A 20,746-nucleotide genomic window follows, 5' to 3' on the forward strand; every position below is an offset into this window, starting at 1 on the left:
TCCACACATCTGGAGCATGCCAGATGGGCCCCAGCAAAGAGCGCTCTGGAGCCATAGAGAAACCACTGAATCAGCTCAATGCCTGACCGCCTCAAAAGCAAGTACAGTAAGGCCAGCCCTGAATTCTTCTTCAGATGTTGTTAGATGCCAAAAAGCAACGAATGAGTGCATGTGATGTGCTAGGGCCTTGTTGAGAAATCTAAGCCTCCTGTTGGAAAGGCTGACATCTTAACCATTGGCACAGAGCCCATGAGGCTACTGTAAAGAGTACTTAAGTGATGGACGTGATGAATCACTCTAGGCCCCCAGAAAGGCCTTGCTACAGGAGACAAGGCCTGGTCTAGACCTTGAACAGATCCATAGCCACATGGTTCCAAGAAATGGCTCTCAAGCAAGCTGACTGTGTAGAGTGCCCATGACTGACTCTCTTTGGGAGCTCCCCACTCTCTTTGGGAGTTTTTAACATAGGTCAGGGGGAGTTGGCAGGTGGAGAAGGTGGGTAAAGAAGAACAGGCTTTGGAGCACAAGGCCTTCAGTAGTTTCATGGTCCAAGGTAGATGCAAGCCAGACTACTGGTCCCATTCCCAGCAGGGGAGGACTGACAATGTTCTTTCCAATGGCCATGACCAGTAGGTTCCACCAAATCCCACCTTAGGACACTAGATGTCACCACGCCCCACCCTGGTTGCCATTTTAGATAGAAAGGGACACTCTCCCTTAGAAGTGGCAGAAGCAAAACCTATAACGACTGAGCTTGTTTGGGGCCTGTCGCTTAGTCCTCAGTCTCTAGGGGCCAGTACTGTCTGACCTGGCCCTGTCCTCTGCAGGCCGTCTTTCATGCTTTGGTCCTGGCAGAGTGATACTTCTCCAAGGACCTCACAAAGAGTTCTCCTTGTCTAACTGGAAGTTGACTTTGAGTCTCAGCCCCTGTTGCCTCCCTTCCAAAATGAGGACCTAAGTTGGAGGAAACAGTATGGTAATTCCTCAGAAAGTTGAACATAGAAATCTCATATGATATGCACAATTCCACTCCTTGTCTGTGTTAGTTTGGGTGGACTAGAGAAACAAATTCACAGACACCCTCGTGTGTATAAGAGCTTTATATAAAGAGTAATTATACATTAAGAAAACATCCCAGTCCAGTCCAGATCAAGTCCATAAGTCTGATATTAGCCCATATGTCTAATACCAATCTCTACATTCCTCTTAAGGCTCATGAAACGTATGCAATGATCATGAATGCAGGATGATCAAGCCAGTGGGTGGGAACTCTTATGGAACCCGTGGTGTCTAAGCATCTAAGCACTGGCAGGGGTCTCCATGTGGCTTCTCCACTTCCCAGGGAATGGGGTCCATCAGTGTAGAGCCATGGGTCTTGTCAGTAGAGTGTCTCTCAGGGAGTCGGTTGAGATAGAGACTGTGTCTCCCACCTCCAAGGAGGAAATACAGTAATTCCCAGAATCCTCAGGAGAAGGTCATGCCCACACAGAGGCCTCATTGGCTATTTCCTGATTAACAGGCTAGACTCCACCCCTACACTCTTAATCTTCTCAAATTGACAAACAATTATTGTATGTACTCAAGTATGAGCCGACCCGCATATCAGTCAAGGCACCTAATTTTACCACAAAACTGCATTAAAAATGTGCTGAAAACCTCAGCTTATACACGAGTATATATGGTATATAACTACCACATTGGCATATGCCCCAAAGTCTTGAAAGCAGGGTTGGAGACAGATACTTGTAGCATCCATGTCTACAGCAGCAGTATTCACAATAGTCTTAAGTGAGAACCACCCAAGTGTCCATAAACAGATGAATAAATAAACAACATATGGCCCATCCATACATTAAGTAGTCATGAAAAGGGATGCAATCTTCATATATGCTATGACATGGATGAACTTTGACAGCATTAGGCTGAGTGAAACCCATCAGACACAAAAGCACAAATATTGTTTGATCACTTTGATATTAAATGTCCAAAATTGGTCACTGCACAGAGACAAAGTAGATTTGTAGTTGCCTATGGCTTGAGAGGAATAGGGAGCCTGGGAAGTGACTGCTTAATAGGTTCAGGATTTTTGTTGGGAGTGATGAAAATATTCTCAAATAGAATGCGTACAATAGAAAATGTTCTAGACAGAGGTGATGGTTGTACCACATTGTGAATGTGCTAAATGCCACTAAATTGAACTCCCTAAAAGGTTTAACTTTATGTTATATGAATTTTACTGAAATTACAAAAACGAATGGGGGGGTGCAGCTAGATGACCTAGAAGGTCTCAGAGCTGCCATGATGCTCTTTATGCCATGTCCTCTGTTTCTTTGGCGCAGAGCTCAACAGTCTGGTTCTGACTCTACTAACTGGGGTTGGCAGCTCTGCTCTGGAGCCAAAAGGTGTGTGTTCTATAAGTATGTGACTCCCTCTTGTGCTGAGGAGGCAGGATGTGGGCAGGAGCTGATTGCAAAAGTCAACATGGCTAATGATCATGATGACATCATTCTGTGCATGTGTCCTAGTGGGAAGAAACTATGGACAAGATGCCTTTCAGTTGTGTGGAGCAGAGCAACAGAGTGGAGTAGAGGAAGTGTCAGCTCTGTGGCATCTCTTTACAAGGCACCCCCACCTAATTGCTAAACGATGGACTGGGCTGGGGGATGGAGGTCTTGAGTGTAGAGTAGGGCACCCAGCCTCAGTGACAGAGGTGATCCCGCCAAAGGACTTTGCCACCTAAAAATAGGAGCCTTTCATCTCTGGCCAGTTGGAAGCACAGCCAGGAAGTAGGTTGTGGATTGAAGAGTTAAGTTTTTTTCGCCTTCTTTGTTAACAGTAGCTCAATCACAACCTCTCTTATCTGTTTGTTGGTTTGTTTCTGGTTTTGTTTAGTTTTTTAGTAAACAAAAATGTCTAACTACCCATTTTATGATCTTCCTATGTATAATAAATACCAGGAGGTCAATATATATAATTGCATTGCTAGTTGAAGGATCGTATAAGAACTTCAAGTTAGCAGTATTGAACTACTAGTTTAAGTGGAGCAGCTTCATATCGGTACTTGGGGACCAGAGTTGTGTGGAAGCAGCAAAGACTGTAAACCAGTTGCCATGCAGTGGACTCTGATTCATGATGCCCCCTGTGTGTCCAATTAGAATTGTGCTCTGTAGGTTTTTCAATGACTGATTCTTCTGGAAGGAGATCATCAGGCTTTTCTTCAGAAGTGCCTCTGGATGGACTTACACTTCCACACTTTTGATTAGCAACCAAGTATTAATCGATTGCACCAGCCAGAGGCTCCAGTATCCATCTAAACACGCACAGTGAATCAATTTAGGGACTTCTGAAACTGTAAATCTTTATGAGAACAGACAGCCTCATAGTTTTCCCTTAGAGCAGCTGGTGGGTTTGAGCCACTGATCTTGCAGGGAGCAGTCCAACAATTAACTAATAGAGTCACCCGTGGTCTTTCTAGCACCTCTCAAGAGTGTCCAGAATGAAGGGTTAGTAAGGGCCTGACAGCCTTTTTGGAAGAGCTAGTACATCCACTGTTAGAGCCTTGAGTCTTCTTGCGTCCACTCTAAGAGTTTGCCCTGGACTCATCAGCTAGACCTTGCCCAAGTGACCTTTACCCTTTGTGCATCTTGTCGTCGTTCAGATGGGACCAGGAATAATGTTGACTTCAGAGGCAAACTTGACCCCTCTCAGAAGGGTTGCCTTTGTCTTCTCATCATTTAGGGCGTGGGGAAGCCATCACATGCTTTGAAATGCATTTTAATGAATGTTTATAAGGTCATGGGGATCACATTGGTGGCTTTGTCTGCAGGATTATGACATGGGACTCTGCAGGCAGCCAGGCACAGGGATAAAGTCATTTAGTCTTTTATTTCAAAGAAGCCAGGCCGCTGCCCCTCACTCAGCCAGCCCCCACCCCACCCTACCCGGTCCATTTTCTGTAAAGTAGAGAGGGAGGACCTGTATGGTCTAGAAGACCTGCCAGTGTCTGCTGATTCACTCATGGGGGAGGTGGGGATAATTTCCCATTGAGAAGGCAGCGTCCTGAAGAAGAAAGGGCTGGTTGGTAGAGGAGACTACTCATTTCATGTTTCTAACACTAAGGGATAAATATGTTGTCCTTCCACTTTTATGAAATAACTAGAGTAGACACTGGCCCCTAAGGAGTAGTTCTCCTGTCTTACGACTTGCTGGGAGTCAGTTTCCCCCCTCCCAGAAGTCCCTAAACAAGCCAAACCCACTGCCATTGAGTCAATTTCTACTCAATGGCAAGTCCGGGTGTTAGAGTAGAAAGCCCCATATGGTTTTCTTGGGCGTCATCGGTATAGAATCAGATTCCCAGGCCTTTCTTCACAATGTTGCTGGGTACGCTCAAATCAATACCCTTTAGGTGAGTAGTCAGTCACAAACCATTGACATCAGCAAACGCATACGCACTGCTGTGGAGTCTATTCCAATTCAGAGTGACCCTAGAGGACAGAGAGCTGCACCTTAGGACTTCCCTGGGAGCAGAAAACCTCATCTTTCTCTCGAGGAACTGCTGGTAGGTTCAAAATACCTACTTTTCGGTTAGCTGCCCAATGAGTAACCATATAGCAGATAAGAAAGAAAAGCACTATATTCTGTCTAATCCTATTAAAACGCAAGACAAACCAAATCCCACCCAGGTCAGAACCTTGGCAAAGGCACACAAGACTGGTCCCTCAGCGAAGGTGGCAGTGTGGCCCTGTGATGAGTAGCAAACTGCAGGGCTGCAAAAGAGGAGGGGCTGAGGCGAGTCTTTCTCTAGGGCAAAAATTAGCCGGATAATAGATGTCCATGCTTAACTGCTGCCTGCTGCAAGCAGATGCTAGCCAGGCCAGGCGGAGCACATCTGTAAACACAGCCTGAGGCTGAGCACGTTGGATAGTTGGGTAAGCACAGCTCATCTTCCTGCAGCCTGGCTTGGGCTTGACTGGTGTCCTGCCCAGTCAGCACGGCATGCCAGGCTCGCTGCGGATGACTCTTACATACCCTCCAGCCAAGTGTACACTTCCCCTCACTCCCTGACACCACCAAAGGCAGAACACACCCCATCCAAGTCTCCCCTACCTTCCCCTGGGGAAATCAAGAGGCTTGGCCAGCTCCAGATTTGGCAGAGCAGAGGGGGTCCCACTCAGATTCTTGGGTGTCCTTGTCACAACCACGGGGGCCTCAGGTTAGGTTCTAGAATTAGGATTGAGTGGGGACTTCTTAGAGTTCATTTGATCAGCTGCCACCAAACTGCAGTGGCTCTCATGGTCCTTGTTCTAGGTAGTGTCCCTTCCAGCCCCATCTAGACTTCACTGGCGGTAAAATTGCCTTGCAGGGCAAGGCATCGAATTCCCCAGCCATTCCCAGCACCCCTAATGATCCACTCTATACATTACTATCTGTACTATATGGAATGAGTTTGAGTTCTTTAGGGGCGAGGCAGGGAGGGTATAGAAGAGATGAAATTTCAGCCAGGGGCCCCTGGGACTTGTTTGCAGGCTGCCTCCACTAATACTTGCTGGAACGAATGTGACAGTGCTCCCTGTGTGGTGAGGCCACTTGGCAGCTGAGGCCCATTGAGTCACACCACTGCTATTTACTGAGTGCTTATTGTGTGCCAAATATCTAGCAAGCTGCTTGGGGACAGCTCAGGGGCAGGCTGGATAGCAGACCAGAGGATTGGCTAGTCCCCTTCTTGTGCTTGCTCAGCCTAACCCTCCCTAATTCCTGCCTAACCCATGACATTCCAGCCTTGAGTGACTTTGGGGTCAGGGCTGGCCCTCCGAATGGTCTTGTTCTGGTTGTGGAATCCTCAAAAGAGAAGGCAGAGAAGCATGGAGCCTTGCATCCCTGGGAGATGACAGCAGTGGCTGGGGAGGCAACATAGGAGATTAATAGGATAATAATTAACTATTGATAGTTAATAGGAGGTTATTGCAGGGATTGTGTGTCACTGTAGAATGACCCCATAGTTGTTGTTGTTGTTTATTGGGAATTTAGGTAGAAGTTTACACATCACATCATCATCTTTGCATTCAATAACTTAAACATCTTATCAAATGTCCCCATGGCTGATCCTATCTCCACCGCCGCCACCACCACCACCCCGCCAACACAGACACACAACACACATACACACACTTTATTTGTCCATCTCCCTCTGATAGGCTATTATCTTCTTCTTCACCCAAGTTAACACCTCTCTCCCCACTAGCCTATGGCTTCTACTTCTCTCCCCCTCCCACCCTGGGTAGCCAGCGAAATCTTTTTCTTTGGGTATGAAAGCCATTTCTCCATTTGCTTTCTTCCTAATAATGGACTCACACAGTATTTGTCCTCTGGTGGTTGACTCACTTCCCTCAGCATCTCCTCAGGCTTCCTTTTTGCTTTATTTCTTTATGTCAGAATCCATCGTGCTTTTAGTGCAGGTTTAAATGGCAGTTGAGGTGCCCATTCAACTATTTCAGCCCGAGTGTGTTCAGCGGCATTCATTACACTCTTACCCGTGTGTGAGGCTTCTCAGGATGGCTCTGCTGGTGGTTCCAGTTCTATCCATCTAGTTTTCGTTCTAATGTACACAGGGCTTCTGGGAGTCAGAAGGAGCCCAGGTGAAGTAGTGGTTATGCATTTGGCTGCTAATCATAAGGTAAGCAGTTCAAAATCACCAGTGGCTCCTCAGGAGAAAGATGAGGCTTTCTATTTCTGTAAAAGAGTGACAGTCTGAGAAACCCACAGGGGCAGTTCTACCCTGCCCTGAAGGGTCGCTATGAGTGGGCATCGACTCTATGGCAGCATTAATTGGAACCAACCTAATGGCAGCTAACAACACAACACCAACAACTTGCCTGTCCTCTTACCTTTTCATCTTGCTCTTAAAACATTGTAACCGTAGGGTCTCACATTCTCACACAGGTGATGTTTTTTTACAAGTTGACTGTACTGGGGAGTGACCCTCATTATTTTGGGGAGCCAATCTCAGATTTTGCTGAAAGGTCACCTTATGGGTTAGTTTCTGTTCAGTTTGAAAAGTGTCTTTTTTTTAAATCGTTTTATTAGGGGTTCATCCAACTCTTATCACAATCCAGACATACATCAATTGTGTGAAGCACATTTATACATTCATTGCCCTCATCATTCTCAAAATATTTGCTCTCCCCTGAAACCCCTGGCATCAGCTCCTCATTTTTCCCCTCCCTCCTCACTCCCCCCTCCGTCATGAACCCTTGATAATTTATAAATTATTATTTTGTCCTAACTTGCCCTGTCCAACGTCTCCCTTCATCCACTTTTCTGATGTCCGTCTCCCAGGGAGGAGGTCACACGTAGATCCTTGGAATCGGTTCCCCGTTTTCAACCCACCCTCCCTCTATGCTCCCAGTATCGCCACTCACACCACTGGTCCTGAAGGGATCATCTGCCCTGGGTTCCCTGTTTCCAGTTCCTATCTGTACCAGTGTACATCATCTGGTCTAGCCAGACTTGCAAGGTAGAATTGGGATCGTGATAGTACGGCGTGAGGAAGCATTTAGGAACTATAGGAAAGTTGTGTTTTTCATCGTTGCTACATCACACCCTGGCTGTCTCATCTCCTCCCCGAGACCCTTCTTCAAGGGGATGTCCAGTGGCCTGCACATGAGCTTTGGGTCTCCACTCCGCACTCCCCCCCTCATTCACTATGGTGAGATGTTTTGTTCTGATGATGCCTGATACCTGATCCCTTTGATACCTCATGATAGCACAGGCTGGTGTGCTTCCTCCATGTGGGCTTTGTTGCTTCTGAGCTAGATGGCTGCTTGTTTACCTTCAAGCCTTTAAGACCCCCGACGGTATATCTTTTGATAGCCAGGCACTATCAGCTTTCTTTGCCACATTTGCTTATGCACCCAATTGTCTTCAGCGATTGTATCATGGAAGTGAGCACACAATGTTATGATTTTTTTGGTTTTTGATGCCTGATAACTGATCCCTTCGGCACCTCGTGATCACACAGGCTGGTGTGCTTCTTCCATGTGGGATTTGTTGCTTCTGAGCTAGGTGGCTGCTTTTTTACCTTCAAGCCTTTAAGACCCCATATCCTATCTCTTTTGATAGCTGGGCACCATCAGCTCTCTTCACCACATTTGCTTATTCACCCACTTTTTCTTCAGCGGTTTTGTCAGGAAGATGAGCATCGTAGAATGCCAGTTTAATAGAAGAAAGTATTCTTGCATTGAGGGAGTACTTGAGTGGAGGCCCAATATCATGAGGAGTGTCTGAGGGCAGGAACTCAGGAGCCCTCCAATCTCAACCAGGCAGTAGGGCTGGAGTTTGGTTTGGTTTAGTTCGAGAAGGTTGCGGCTCTGTTCCACATTTTTCTCCTCCGTGGGCTTCTCAATGGCTGATCTTTGGAAGCAAATTGCCATGTCTTTTGATATGCATCTGGGTGGACTCAAATCTCCAACCTTTGATTTAGCAGTCCAGCATGTTCCCAGTTTGCACCACCCGGGATTCTGTAACGTACCAAGGGACCTGGAGCTTCCTGGTTTCATTTAAGAGTCAGAGCAGTACCAAGAGTTCAGAAGAAGGATCCTGCTCCTTTTATAAATGAAGAAATTAGAGCAGGGGGGGTGGGGGGCCTTTGGATGCAAGTCTGCCTGGAAACCGGGGCCTGGTGTGAGGCCACCACCTCCCATGCACTAGCTGTGGTGCTCTGGGAGAAGTCATGCACCGGGTCCCCAGCAGCAATGGATTTGTGAGCCCTCAGGGAGCTTGAAGAGCCCAATGGAAGCAGCTGGTAGAGAACCAGCACCAGGTGTTGTAGGAAGATTTCTGAAAGCAGAGAGCGCTTTCTGACAAGAACAAGTCCAAGTGCTTCAGGAAAAATAGCCCTGTTAGATGATGTTCAGGTCTCTCTCCCGATTCCAAGAATTCCAGACCACATTCCTCTGCCTGTATGCCCTTTGCCCCATTACTTGAAAGAGTGTTATTGCTGACTGATGAAATCTATGGACGGGCAGGTCGTGGTCATTCACATGACAGCCATGGGTGATTGGATGAAGTCTTGAAAGAGATTTAGGAAATACTGCCTCCCTCCGGTTTTTACTTTGTTTCTAAGGGTAATGTTTGCCACAATGATAGGCATCTCTTCCAAGGTGCAGAGCCCAGATGGGACCTTTCCTGTTACTTGGTATCTCCCCAACCTCAGGATGCATCAGCCAAGATGAATTCCTTATGTAGATAAGCAATATCTTTATTATTGTTGTTGTTGTTGTTATTTGGCTTACAGGTCCTTCTGGTTCAAAACAAACAAACCAAATCCCCCAGGACCAGTGGTGAGAGTGACAATACCGGGAGGGTGGAGGGAAGGTGGGGTAGAAAGGGAGAACTGATTACAAGAAAGTACATATAACCAACCGCCTCCCTGGGAAACAGACAACAGAAAAGTGGGTGAAGGGAGATGTAGGACAGTGTAAGACATGACAAAATAATAATTTATAAATTATCAAGAGTTCATGAGGGAGAGGGGAATGGGGAGGCAGGGGAAAAAACAGGAGTTAATGCCAGGGCCTTAAGTGGAGAGCAAATGTTTTGAGAATGATGAGGGCAATGAATATACAAATGTGCTTTATACAATTCATATATGTATGGATTGTGATAAGAATTGTATGAGCCCCTAATGAAGTGATTAAAAAACAAAAAATAAAAAAGACATGACAAAATAATAATTTATAAATTATCAAGGGTTCATGAGGGGGCAGGGAGGGACGGGGGAAATGAGGAGCTAATAGCAAGGGCTCAAGTAGAAAGCAAATGTTTTGTGAATGATGATGGCAACAAATGTGCAAAAGTGCTTGATACAATGGATGTATGGATGTATTTTGATGAGTTGTATGGGCCCCCAATAAAATGATTTAAAAATTTTTTCTTTTTAAAATATAGAATTATCAGTCATGCCACTTACCACTCCCCAAGAGATGAAAACCCCCAGCCATTGGGTGTGCACACGGCAGTGTGTGTGTGTGTGTGTGTGTGAAAATAACTGGACTCTGGCTACAGTGATTACTGTATAGCATGTGTACTGTCTTAAACAATATCTCTGTGAGAAGCAGCCCCCATACCTACTTCCTCCCTTGAAGGGGTCTGTCATGCTCCACTTTTCTCCCGGAAGCTTGATGCATCTCACCGCAACAGGCAGGCAAGTCCCAAGGTCTATGTCTATGTGGCGCTTGCCCTTCAGCAAGCTCAAGGCTATCTGTAGGCAAGTCAGAGTTGAAATCAGCGGAGCTACTTCTAGGTTGCTCTTAAGTGCCTGCCTCTGCCAGGGTAGTTTATGAAGTGATTTCTACTGAACTTCGTGGAACTCCTCTTTAATTGGACAAGCACTGTCCTCTGCATGCCTTTGGGTCACCATTGGTTCTGATGAAACACCTCCACAAAGCAACAGGTCCAATGGTTCTAACAATAGGGCGCATTTCCTACTTTTGACAACTGTTAATCTTGGCACAGGGCGGTCGGCTTTACCTGGCAGGTTTCCTGCTCATTCGTTCACGCGTGCCAAGCTCTGCTAACAATGCCACACTCTCTTTCTCTTCTTTTCAGCCACGGGGCACCAGTAAGAGGAAACAACTGGGAGACAACTTCCAGCAATTTTCAAGCATGGCTGACGGGGGTTACCCTAACAAAATTAAGAGGCCCTGCCTTGAAGATGTCACCTTTTCTATGGGCCAGAGTGCCCATCCCAGTGCCCCCTGTGCCAAGTTTCCGGTGCCTCCGGTGCCAATGAACCCAGGAGCAACCGCTATGGCCATAGTTGGCCAACCACTCCTTGAAAACAATCCCATGAACGGCAACTTTATGGGCTCCCCGTTTGTGCTGCCCCCAGCCGCAGACATGGAGTTGAAAGGACTCACTGTTCCTTACTATGACAAAGCCAACAACGTGCCTAACAGCATGTCCGCTGTAGACCAGGAACTTCAAGATCTGCTGGAGGAGCTCACAAAAATTCAAGAGCCTTCTTCTAGTGACCTAGATCTTGAGAAGATCCTTGGGAGCAAGCCAGAGGAGCCGCTGGTTTTGGAGCAACCCCCGGAAGCCGTTCCCCCAGCTCCCAAGCCTTCGGTGCCCATGCCACGCTTGGAGGGTCTGGGCCCCAACACCTTGAGTTGCAGCCAAGGCGCCAGTGGGTCCCTCCACCTACCGCTCTCCTCTACTGGCATCAACTACTCTGGACCTTCCACCAGTAAGCAGATGGCCTCCTCGAGTTCTTCGACAGCACAGACCAAGATCCAGGGGCAGACACTGCGCTCCGTGGCAGTGCCGCCACCCCGGGTGCCTCAGTGGCACCATGCCCACCAGCTGAAGGCGCTGGCAGCCAACAAGCAGGGCTCTGCTACCAAGCAGCCAGTGCCCCCACCCAGCTGGTCTGGTCTGCCACCACCAGGCCTCTCCCCACCCTACCACCCAGTGCCGTCGCCACACCCACCAACACCCTTCAGTCCACAGAGCCTCATGGTGTCCTGCATGTCGTCCAGCAACCTGCCGGGCAGCAGTCTCCAGGGCTCTCCCAATGCCTTATTCACAGGCATGGCTACCAGCAGCAGCACCGCCCTGAGGCCCCTCATGCCCTACGTTCCCGAGAAGCTCTCCAGCCCAGCCCTCAGCCAGCAGCCGCATTTCACCCCGCCCAGCTCCATTCTTGCCAACCTGGTGTCCTCGAACATTAAGAACTCCCAGGGACACCTGCTGTCTGCTCTACCCGCCAGCAACCCCGGGCCCTCGCCGCCCTATCTTCCCGAGAAGCTCTCCAGCCCAGGCTTGCCCCAGCAGTCCTTCACTCAGCAGTGCTCACTGCTCCAGAGCCTCACACCCACCAGCACTCCCCTCAGCCAGCAGCCGCCCCCCCTGCCACTGCCACCGCAGCAGCAAGCAAGTGCGATCTTTAAGCCCATGCCCACAGGCTCTTCCCAAACCCTGAGACTGATCATGCAGCAGGGGCTGGCCAGCCCCAGCCCAGGGACCCTGGAGCCTTACACTTTTGGCAACACCAAGCCCTTGTCCCATTTCGTCTCGGAGCTGGGCCCTCAGAAGCTGCCCTCCATGCCAACCTCCTCCAGGCAGCCTTCCCTGCTCCACTATCTGCAGCAACCCATGGCAACCGCAACCGCAACGCAGGCCTCTTCGGCCACTGCCTCCACCACTGCCACCTTCGCCTTGCAGCAGCAACAGCAGCAGCAGCAGCAGCAGCAGCAGCCTGATCATTCTTCATTCCTCCTGCAACAAATGATCCAGCAGCCCCAGTGTCTGCCACGATCACTGCCCTCGGAGCCTAGACAGGTAAGCCCAGTTCCCGTCTGGTGACATGGCATTGTTTTGGAAATAAGGACGGTGTCTTCTGGCCATGATTAGTTGACTTTGGAGGCCAATGCCAGGCTGTAAGACTGGACTTGACTCTGCAAACGTTTAAGTTCTGCATGCTTAGGAAGGCAAGGTGGCGCTCCCCTTGTCGGCTCAGGTCTCTAACTTCTGCAGGAGGAAAAGTCCACATCCACAAAGCACTCCCAGGGGAAAGGGTCAAAGGGAGACAAGTCCAAATTGCACCCCAACACCCACCTCCGCACTCCCCTGCACTTCCCCTCACACGCACTGGACTATGTAGTGTGTTCCCCATGCAGGGTCAGTGCAAGCACATGAGGAAGTTTCCCGGAAACATTTCAATCTCAGCACACGGAAGCATGCTGAACCTTCTAGAAATACCACCTCCAACTTGCGTGCATCCCTCACTGGACAGATCCCAAAACGAAAACGACAGATTCTTGTACAGTCACTCCTCTGAACACCTCAATGTCAGGACCAAAAGAAATGAAGGCTCAGGGAATTTAAATGCCCAGACTTGCACAGGTAGCGAGGGACAGACCCCAGAGCCTGGACTCTCTGGGAAAGTGCTTGGGTCTGCTCCCCTTCCCTCCTCGCCTGTGATCTTATCCATCCTGCTAACCAGCAAATCCCAAAAGCATCCACTCAGGACAGCACATGTGGATTCCCTTGTCATTTTGGTGGGTCAGAAATCCAGACACAGCCTCGCTGGGTCTTCTGGCACCAAGTCAAGCCAATCCAAAGCTCACCTTGGGGAGGCTTCCTTTCCAAGCTCACTCTGCCCGTCCTTGCCATAGGGACCCTCCATACAGTATCTCACCACGAGGCAGTAAGGGGTGGGGAATGCCACCGTCTTCACAAATGAGGGCCAGTCCACCCCTGTGGCTGAATGCTCATCATTGGCTTCAGTCCACCAAAAGCTCTCCCTCCAAGGATGCCCGCCTCTCCGTTGATCTGATCCCTCTTGATTCTTGGTCTGAACTTTCACAGTCACCTCTTAGCTAGTGTCCCCCGCCCCCCCCCCCACACACACACACTTACCTGGAAGTCATCCCTTACTCTGCCGCTGGTCTTGCTCAGTGTTCTGATCCTGTGTCAAACTCGCTCAGAAATCTTCAGAGGCCCAGCATCTGGTCCCCCTCCCTCCTTAGCCTCCAGCCCTATCTCGTGACCCAGAAGTTCTGGCAGCTCTTGCCTTCCCCCCCCCCCCCACAGGGCACCCTCAGCCTCCTTTGGTCTTCCCTTCCCACCTTCTGTCTCCGGTCCAACTCCTGCAGTTCCTTCCACCTCAGGCCCTGGAGGATCACTCCCCCAGTGGGTGCTTGGGGCCATGGCACGGGCCAACAGGCAGGCCAGGGTTCAGGAGCACTGTGATTTGATTTTGTTATAGGCCTGTTGCCATCTATTTACATGGACTTCTGCAGCTAGCTCGGTGGAGCACCAGCACCAAGCCTGGGACCCTTTCGTTAGCAGGCAAGATGCTCAGCCTGGAGACGCATCATCATCTATCATTGTGAGCCTTTTCACTTTGTTTTGTCGTCATCGGGGTCCCTTGGGAGCCTGTCTGTGTTGCCTCAGAGTCGGCTCTGCTAGTTCAGAAAGAAATTTCTTAACACTGACCAATGTGGGGCTGAAGAAAGTGTTCAGGAAGTGGGCCCAGCAGCCCAGTGGGCTGAGGTGAGGGGCAGGATAGAGCACTCCACAGAAGTGCTGTAATTTCCCCAGGGACCGAGACAACAAGCCAGGACTCCTACTTTCTCTGCCTTTCCTCACATCAATCCTTAGATGTAGGGTTGGCTCTAATTCCCGGAGACACAGAGAAGTGACCTGAATTGCCCACTGTCACACAGCAAGGAAGGGCCAAAGCAGGACATCTGGCTACAGAGCTCACACTGATTAACACCCCCGCCCCCAACACACACACACACACACACACACACACACGACACTGCTTCCAGAACTTTCTATCCTCTATAGCTTAACCTCCCGGAGATGGTTTCCTGTTCTAAAAAGTTGTGGTGAGGATGGCATGGGTTAAACCAACACTCTGAACAGACCTGTACGGCACAAAGTCCATGCTGAATAAGATTGCTGTCATGGAGACCCGAACTTCTGCCTCTGTATGGTCAGATCTGGCAGCCCTTGAAAGCAGGGGCTATATAGTGGGGGAAGTGGGTCGCACTCTTCCCCAATTCCACGCCCACCAGCAGGTGGAGGGGCATCACAGGGCCGCCCTGATCGAGGCCCTGCAACTCCAGGCCTGGCGGAAAGGGGAGAAGGCTTCTCGGGTTTGTTCTTCCTCTTGTCCTTACTAATGTTTTCACTCCACTCATCCCCCAGCATGGGGGCATCAGCAGCCTGCTGGGCCTTCTCATGGCATTTCCCCATGAGTAGATGGCCTACGGATTCCACCCTGGTCACTGTGTCAGGGGAGAGAAAACAAAACAGACAGCAGAGAGTGATGGAGGCCAAAGCTGGGGCCCGTGGGAGGACAAGCAGCAGCCCCAGTTGTAGCGAACTGCGTGCTTCTCCACTGCCAGTGGCATCCACTGCCCAAGTTCTGAGCCTCCGAAAGTGTGGGTGGTACTGAGAACCTAGGCAGCAGGACCACTCGATGGGTGTGGGCAATTGTGGACCACACCAGGTGACATGATCCGATGGGGTGACACCCAAATGATGGCCTAAAATTTTGTGTGCAGAGTTTCAGCAGAAACTGATTCTTTGTAATGTGTTTAATAAAAATGCACCTGTAATCAGTTACCAAAAAGAACAAGCATTCTTCATAAGCCCAGCTTCCTATTGTTACTGTTGTAGGTGTTCTTGAGTTGGTTTCAACAGAAAGAAACACTGCCCGGACAAGTGCCATCCTTACTACTGTTCTTAATGTTTGAGCCCATTGCTGAGGCCACGGGGCCAATCCATCTTGTTCAGGGCCTTCCGTTTTGTTGCTGCCCCTCTACTGTACCCAGCATGATGTTCTTTGCCAGGGACTGCTCTCTCCTGACAACATGTCCAAAATAGGTGGGACCAAATCTCACCACACTGGCTTCTAGGGAGCACTCTGGCTGCACTTCTTCCGAGACAGATTGGTTTGTCCCTCTGGCAGTCCCTGGTTCTTTCAGTATTCTTTGCCAGCACTTTAGTTCAAATGCCTCCATTCTCTTCAGGCTTCCGTATTCAATGTCCCATTTTCACACAATATGTGGCCTTGAAAGCGCATTCATCCTGAAAGTGACGTCCTTGCTTCTCAGCACTTTGATGAGGTCTTGTGCAGCAGATTGATCAAATACGTTGCACCATTTGCTCTCTTGACTGCGGCTTCCATGAGCATTGATTGTGGGTCTAAGCAAGACAGAATCCTTAACAACGTCAACCTTTCTTCCACTGATCACGATGCTACCTACTGTGACTCCCTGTCAGTGTACTGCTGCAACCATTGTTGGATAATGTTCTTCAGCCAAATTTTACTTTCATGTGATATTCATAGTATTGTTCTATAATGTGAACATCCTGTTGGGTCACCTTTCTTTGGAATGGGTACAAATTCAGATGGCTCTCTTCCAGTCAGTTGCTGTTTTTCAAATGTCCTGGCATAGATGAGTAAGTGCTTCGAGTGCTTCACCAACTTACTGAAATTTTGTGATTGGTATTCCATTAATTCCAGGAGCCTCGTTTTTGGCTAATGTTTTCAGTGTAGCTTGGACTTCTTTGTTGATTTCCGTTGGTGCTTTTTCACAGGCTACCTCTTGAATTGGTGGGATGCCGACTGGTTCTTCTTGGTGCAGTGACTCTGTGTATTCTTTCCACCTGCTTTAGATGCTCCCCGCATCATTCGATAATTCACCCATAGACTCTTTCAACATTGCCACTCGAGGCTTGCATTCTGTCCTGAGTTCTTTCTATTTAAGTTTGACTCAGTGTGTCCTTCCTGCTTATATGTATCAATATCCCTAAAGGCTAAAATGCTATGTTAATTTAGTTCTTGAACCTTCTAGTGCCCTCCATTCAGTGCTGTCATTGTCGTCGAATTGCACTGAGGATTCCAACAACGTGCCATCCTCTGCACTATTGTTTCTGGGCTGCCAGTGTTTTCGTCAAGTTGCCTGGTGTTTTAGCTATGGCACTGTGGTAGTTAGCACTTGTGAACCCATAGCCATAACTCATTTGACAATGAAGTAGTAATTAAAGACAAATAAGAGAAAAAATGTAAAGGCCTCCACTCAGTCACTAAGGTATAATAGTGTATTTCTTTGTAGAAAGATTTTACAAGACAATTTTATTGTTCGTATTCATATCATCCAAAAATATTACAATTAAGCAATTCACAATGGTCACTCCCACATAGTATTCTGTGGCGAAGATTGAGCATAGACACGAAGAAGGATTTTGACTGCTCTGGCCCAAGAGGAGGGGCCTGTGGGGTGAGGGGGTGCCACTGGGGTGAGCGCTTTGCAGGAGTGCAAGGCTGGACTGCCTGACAATTTCATAACTATGCATTAGACACACGCACACCTATATGTCAGAATCTCCCTTCCTCCCGTTCTTCCCCTGCTCTCTCCCCCACTCTTTCCCCTTCCTCACTTGCTCCACTCCCTCCTGCCTCTTGCCCCTCTCTCAGCCCTCCTCCCTGCCTCCCTCCATTTCCTCCCTCTCCTCTTCCTCACTCCAGCTCCTCTTCCCCCTCCTCTATACCTTCCCTTCTTCTCCCCCCTTTCACTTCCTCTCCATTCTTTCCCTCCCCTTTCCTTCTTCCTTTCCTTCTGCAAACCCCCACCACACACACACACACACACACACACACACACACACATCTCTCCAAATAAGTTTTTACAAAATCAGAGGTTCCTTTGCCCTTTGGCCTTGGCTCAATTAGGCCTACACAGGCAATCCTTTACACTCGTCCCAGGACCTCCCATGGAAAACAGAAATGACCAGAGTAACTCAGTTAGGCAATGCCACTCTGTCTTCTCCTCAATGGTACTTCTACTCCGTCACTAGCTCGAGATAGCGAGAGAATCCGGTGAGGCCTCAGATGGTCTTTTCCTAGTCTTGAAAAAACGCTGTGGCATTTTTTAGAAAGTGACCATCAGAGTGCTGAAATGAAGGACCTCCTGAAATCAATCGCCGTGAATAGCATCAAGGAGAGCTCGGTGGCCTTGGCCTGGCGAGGCCTACCTTCTCTTTCCTTCCCTCTGATTTCTTGCAGGGGCCAGCCTGCCAGCGGGCAGGGGACCTCACTGCTAGGAGTGCTCGCAGGGAAGTTTCCTTGCACTTGGCCTTTTCCTCATTCTGGGGAGATGCAACAGATTCCATCTTACAGGGAAAATCTGGCAATGAGCTAGAGTGGAAGCCTCTGGAGTAAACTCAGGATTGCCCACCCTTCTAATGATAGAGAGCATGGGGAGGATGGCAGGCAGATGCCAGTCAGGTTCCAGAGAACCTGTGGGTCTGAGCCTGGGGCAGGATCAACCTACACACAGCTCTGCCAGGCATGCATATGTTTGCCTGTATGATCATTTTCATTTTTGTACTTCGCCACATAGGCCAGAATCTTTCACTTCCATCTATATTGGGCTGTGCAGTGCTCATTAATTTGGGGATATTTTGTTAGCTGCTTTGGGAGGAAGCTGGATTAGACATGGCATAACTTGCTTTTGAAACTTTGGGGACCAAGAGCTTGGTGTGGGAAAAAATTTTGTTTTAATGCCTCTGATTTGCCAGGGACTGGAATTCCACAAGCTGTTAAATTTGGCCATTGCAGGCTCAGAAGCTGTGAATGTTACTAAGAATCAGCTCCCCTCCCACCCCCCCAGTTTCTTTTATTGGTTCCATAGAGCTATGAATGAGCCTCCACCTCAAGCCTGGGTTCTTTTTGGAAACAGTGGAAATGTAACATTGAGCTGCTCGTCAAGTACCAACCTTTTCAACTTCAACCTTTTTGGTCTGTCAGAAGCTGCAGAGTGAGTGAGGGGACGCATTGCAATGAAGGTGATTGTGCTCGGTGCCCTTGCAGTGACAGCCGAACACTCAGTGGAGCCGATGCCCAAACTTGCAGTGATGGAAAAGACTCAGCAACAGAGATCCGTTTTTGAAATCACTTAGTCATCTCAGGAAACTTGAAAGCGCAACCTTTTGCAGAAAGCTCTCGTCTGTTTGTTGTTTGGTGGTGTGGTTTGGTTTGGTTGGTTGGTTTCTCTTGTGGTCAGGTGCCATTGTGTCGGTTCGGACGCATAGTGACATTGTGCAATTGAACCACACCCTACCTGGCCCTGTGCCATCCTCACAGTCGTTGCTATGCTGCAGCCCATCAGTGCTGTCCATCAGTGTGTCAATCCATCCCACTGAGGGACTTCCTCCTTTTCACTTGACCCCGCGTGATGTCCTTCTCCTGGGACTGTTCCCTCCAGATACTAAATACACAGCATCGGATGGATGGGAGGTCTCCCCATCCTCTCTTGTAAGGAGCATTAGCCGTCCTTCTTCCAAGATTGACTTGTTCATGCATTGTTCTGACAGTCCACGGTACTTTCAAGATTTGTCACCAACACCCTGAAAAGCATTGATTCCTCCGTGAGCTTCCTTATTCATTGGTTCACATGCACATGAGACCTTGGAAAATACTGTGGTGTGGGGCAGACACACCTTAGATATCAAAGTGACATCCTGGCTCCTCAGCCCTTCAAAGAGATCCGGTGCGATATTTCACCTGGTCTCTCGACTGCAGCTTCCAGGAGCACTGACTGGATCCAAGTGAAGAGCACTCGTTGGCAAGTGCAGTCTCTGCGTGAGGCTGGCTGTGGAGCCAGTCGTGAGCGTTGGGTCTTCTTTACGTCGAGCTGCAATCCAGGCTGAAGGCTTTGTCTTCACCGAGCTGAAAAGAGACAATGACATTTGCTGAGGTTGGAGAGCCGAAAATAAGAGCCTTTACAAAGTATCCACGCTATTTTACGCAGTTAGTTAATGAAAAAACCTACATATCATTTTCAGACAAAGAAAGAAATCTCATTCCAATTTTCTGGAGGTATAAGAAAGACCAGAACAAAGTAAGTGGACACTTACTGACATCGAGTCAATTCTAACTCTTCCTGAGCCTGTAGGACAGAGTAGAACAACTCCCTAGGGTTTCTGAGACTGTAAATCTTACTGAGAGGAGACAGCTTCCTCTTCCTCGCCTGGAACAACTGGTGGTTTTAAACTGCTGACCTTTCAGTTAGCAACCCAACTCATAACCCACTACACCACTGCGACTCTTTATAAAAAGCACGGCAATAAATTCTTATATCGTGCCAGTTGATCTCCTTATGAATAGTTACAAACTCAAAATGGTGACACTACATAGAGGCAATGTGGTCTTGTGCATGCAACTGATAGGACAGCGAAAGGTGTTATGCCTGTTAATCCTTATGTGAAAAGTTTTCAAAATACACAGGAGCGAGAGAGTCACAGAGGATCCATCCTGCCTTCAGCTTTGGCCCTAACACCTGAAGCTTGCAATGTTTCTGAGAGTGAGAGTGAATGACACCAGAGCAGCAAGGTGGGCCAGAGTTGGGACCCATCCAGGCAAGCAAGGAACACACACTGAGATGGCTAGCCTGCATCCATGCTGCATCATTGCCAGCTTCATCAACCCCTGATGTGCCAATGATTCCCTGAGGTTTTAGGGATATCCTTCATGTCTTTGTGCTTTTAGCCGATTCTATCCATTGAGGTCTGACAAATCCCATGACCTGGGCCTAGGTAGAAAGCAACTGGGTTTTTCTGACCTGCATCTGTTTAAGCTTGAAGAGGGGCTGCTCAGGGTTAAAACACCCTCACCCAGAAGAGGAAAGTGTTTGCTCCCCCCCTCCCCCAGGTATTAAAAAAGTAGTAGATTTGATTTGACTTGATAATTTTGTCCACAATGACAAATTATGTCTTTCTTTGCTTTGCTGTATTTATTATCTTTTGTTTGTTTGTTTTGTTTTGACTAGATGAAGGCTTATCTTGTGTGTTCCCCCAATCAAACACAGTGGATTGTGTTTGGAAAACAGCACTGGGATCCAAAGATCCGTGTGGCTCGGTGGCCCTCATGAACAGCACCAAGTGGTGCAGCTAGAGTTGTTCCGGACTCCTGACTTCCACAGGAATACCTTGGAGAGGGGAACCAAGGATTAATTAGCATTTCTCTGGGATTTTTTTCCCCAAGCTTTGTTCCCTCTCCCAGGGTTAACTAAATCTTTCATGTTGGATTAGAAAATGGGTGGCTTTGCATTGATCCCGAGCCCACCGAGCTGTTTGCTTGTTAGCGTGAGGTGTACAAGGAGATAGAAAACGGGCACTTCAGGAAGTCACGTAGAGTCCAGGATGAAATGTGGCTTTCAGGGCCAGG

General features: G+C 48.5%; 1 protein-coding gene across 3 annotated transcripts in view; it reads left to right on the forward strand.

The window, feature by feature from the left end:
* The window catches only part of MAMLD1 (mastermind like domain containing 1), a 116,313-nt gene that overhangs the window by 70,358 nt on the left and 25,209 nt on the right, over positions 1-20,746 (forward strand). For all 3 annotated transcript variants that reach the window (XM_075539621.1, XM_075539619.1, XM_075539622.1), the window contains 2 exons: positions 10,606-12,339; positions 13,769-13,891. In XM_075539621.1, coding sequence (XP_075395736.1) covers positions 10,606-12,339; positions 13,769-13,891 — 1,857 coding nt within the window. The remainder of the gene's footprint in view (positions 1-10,605; positions 12,340-13,768; positions 13,892-20,746) is intronic.

This window comes from Tenrec ecaudatus, chromosome X (genome assembly GCF_050624435.1).
Source record: "Tenrec ecaudatus isolate mTenEca1 chromosome X, mTenEca1.hap1, whole genome shotgun sequence".
In the NCBI taxonomy this organism is placed as follows: Eukaryota; Metazoa; Chordata; class Mammalia; order Afrosoricida; family Tenrecidae; genus Tenrec; species Tenrec ecaudatus.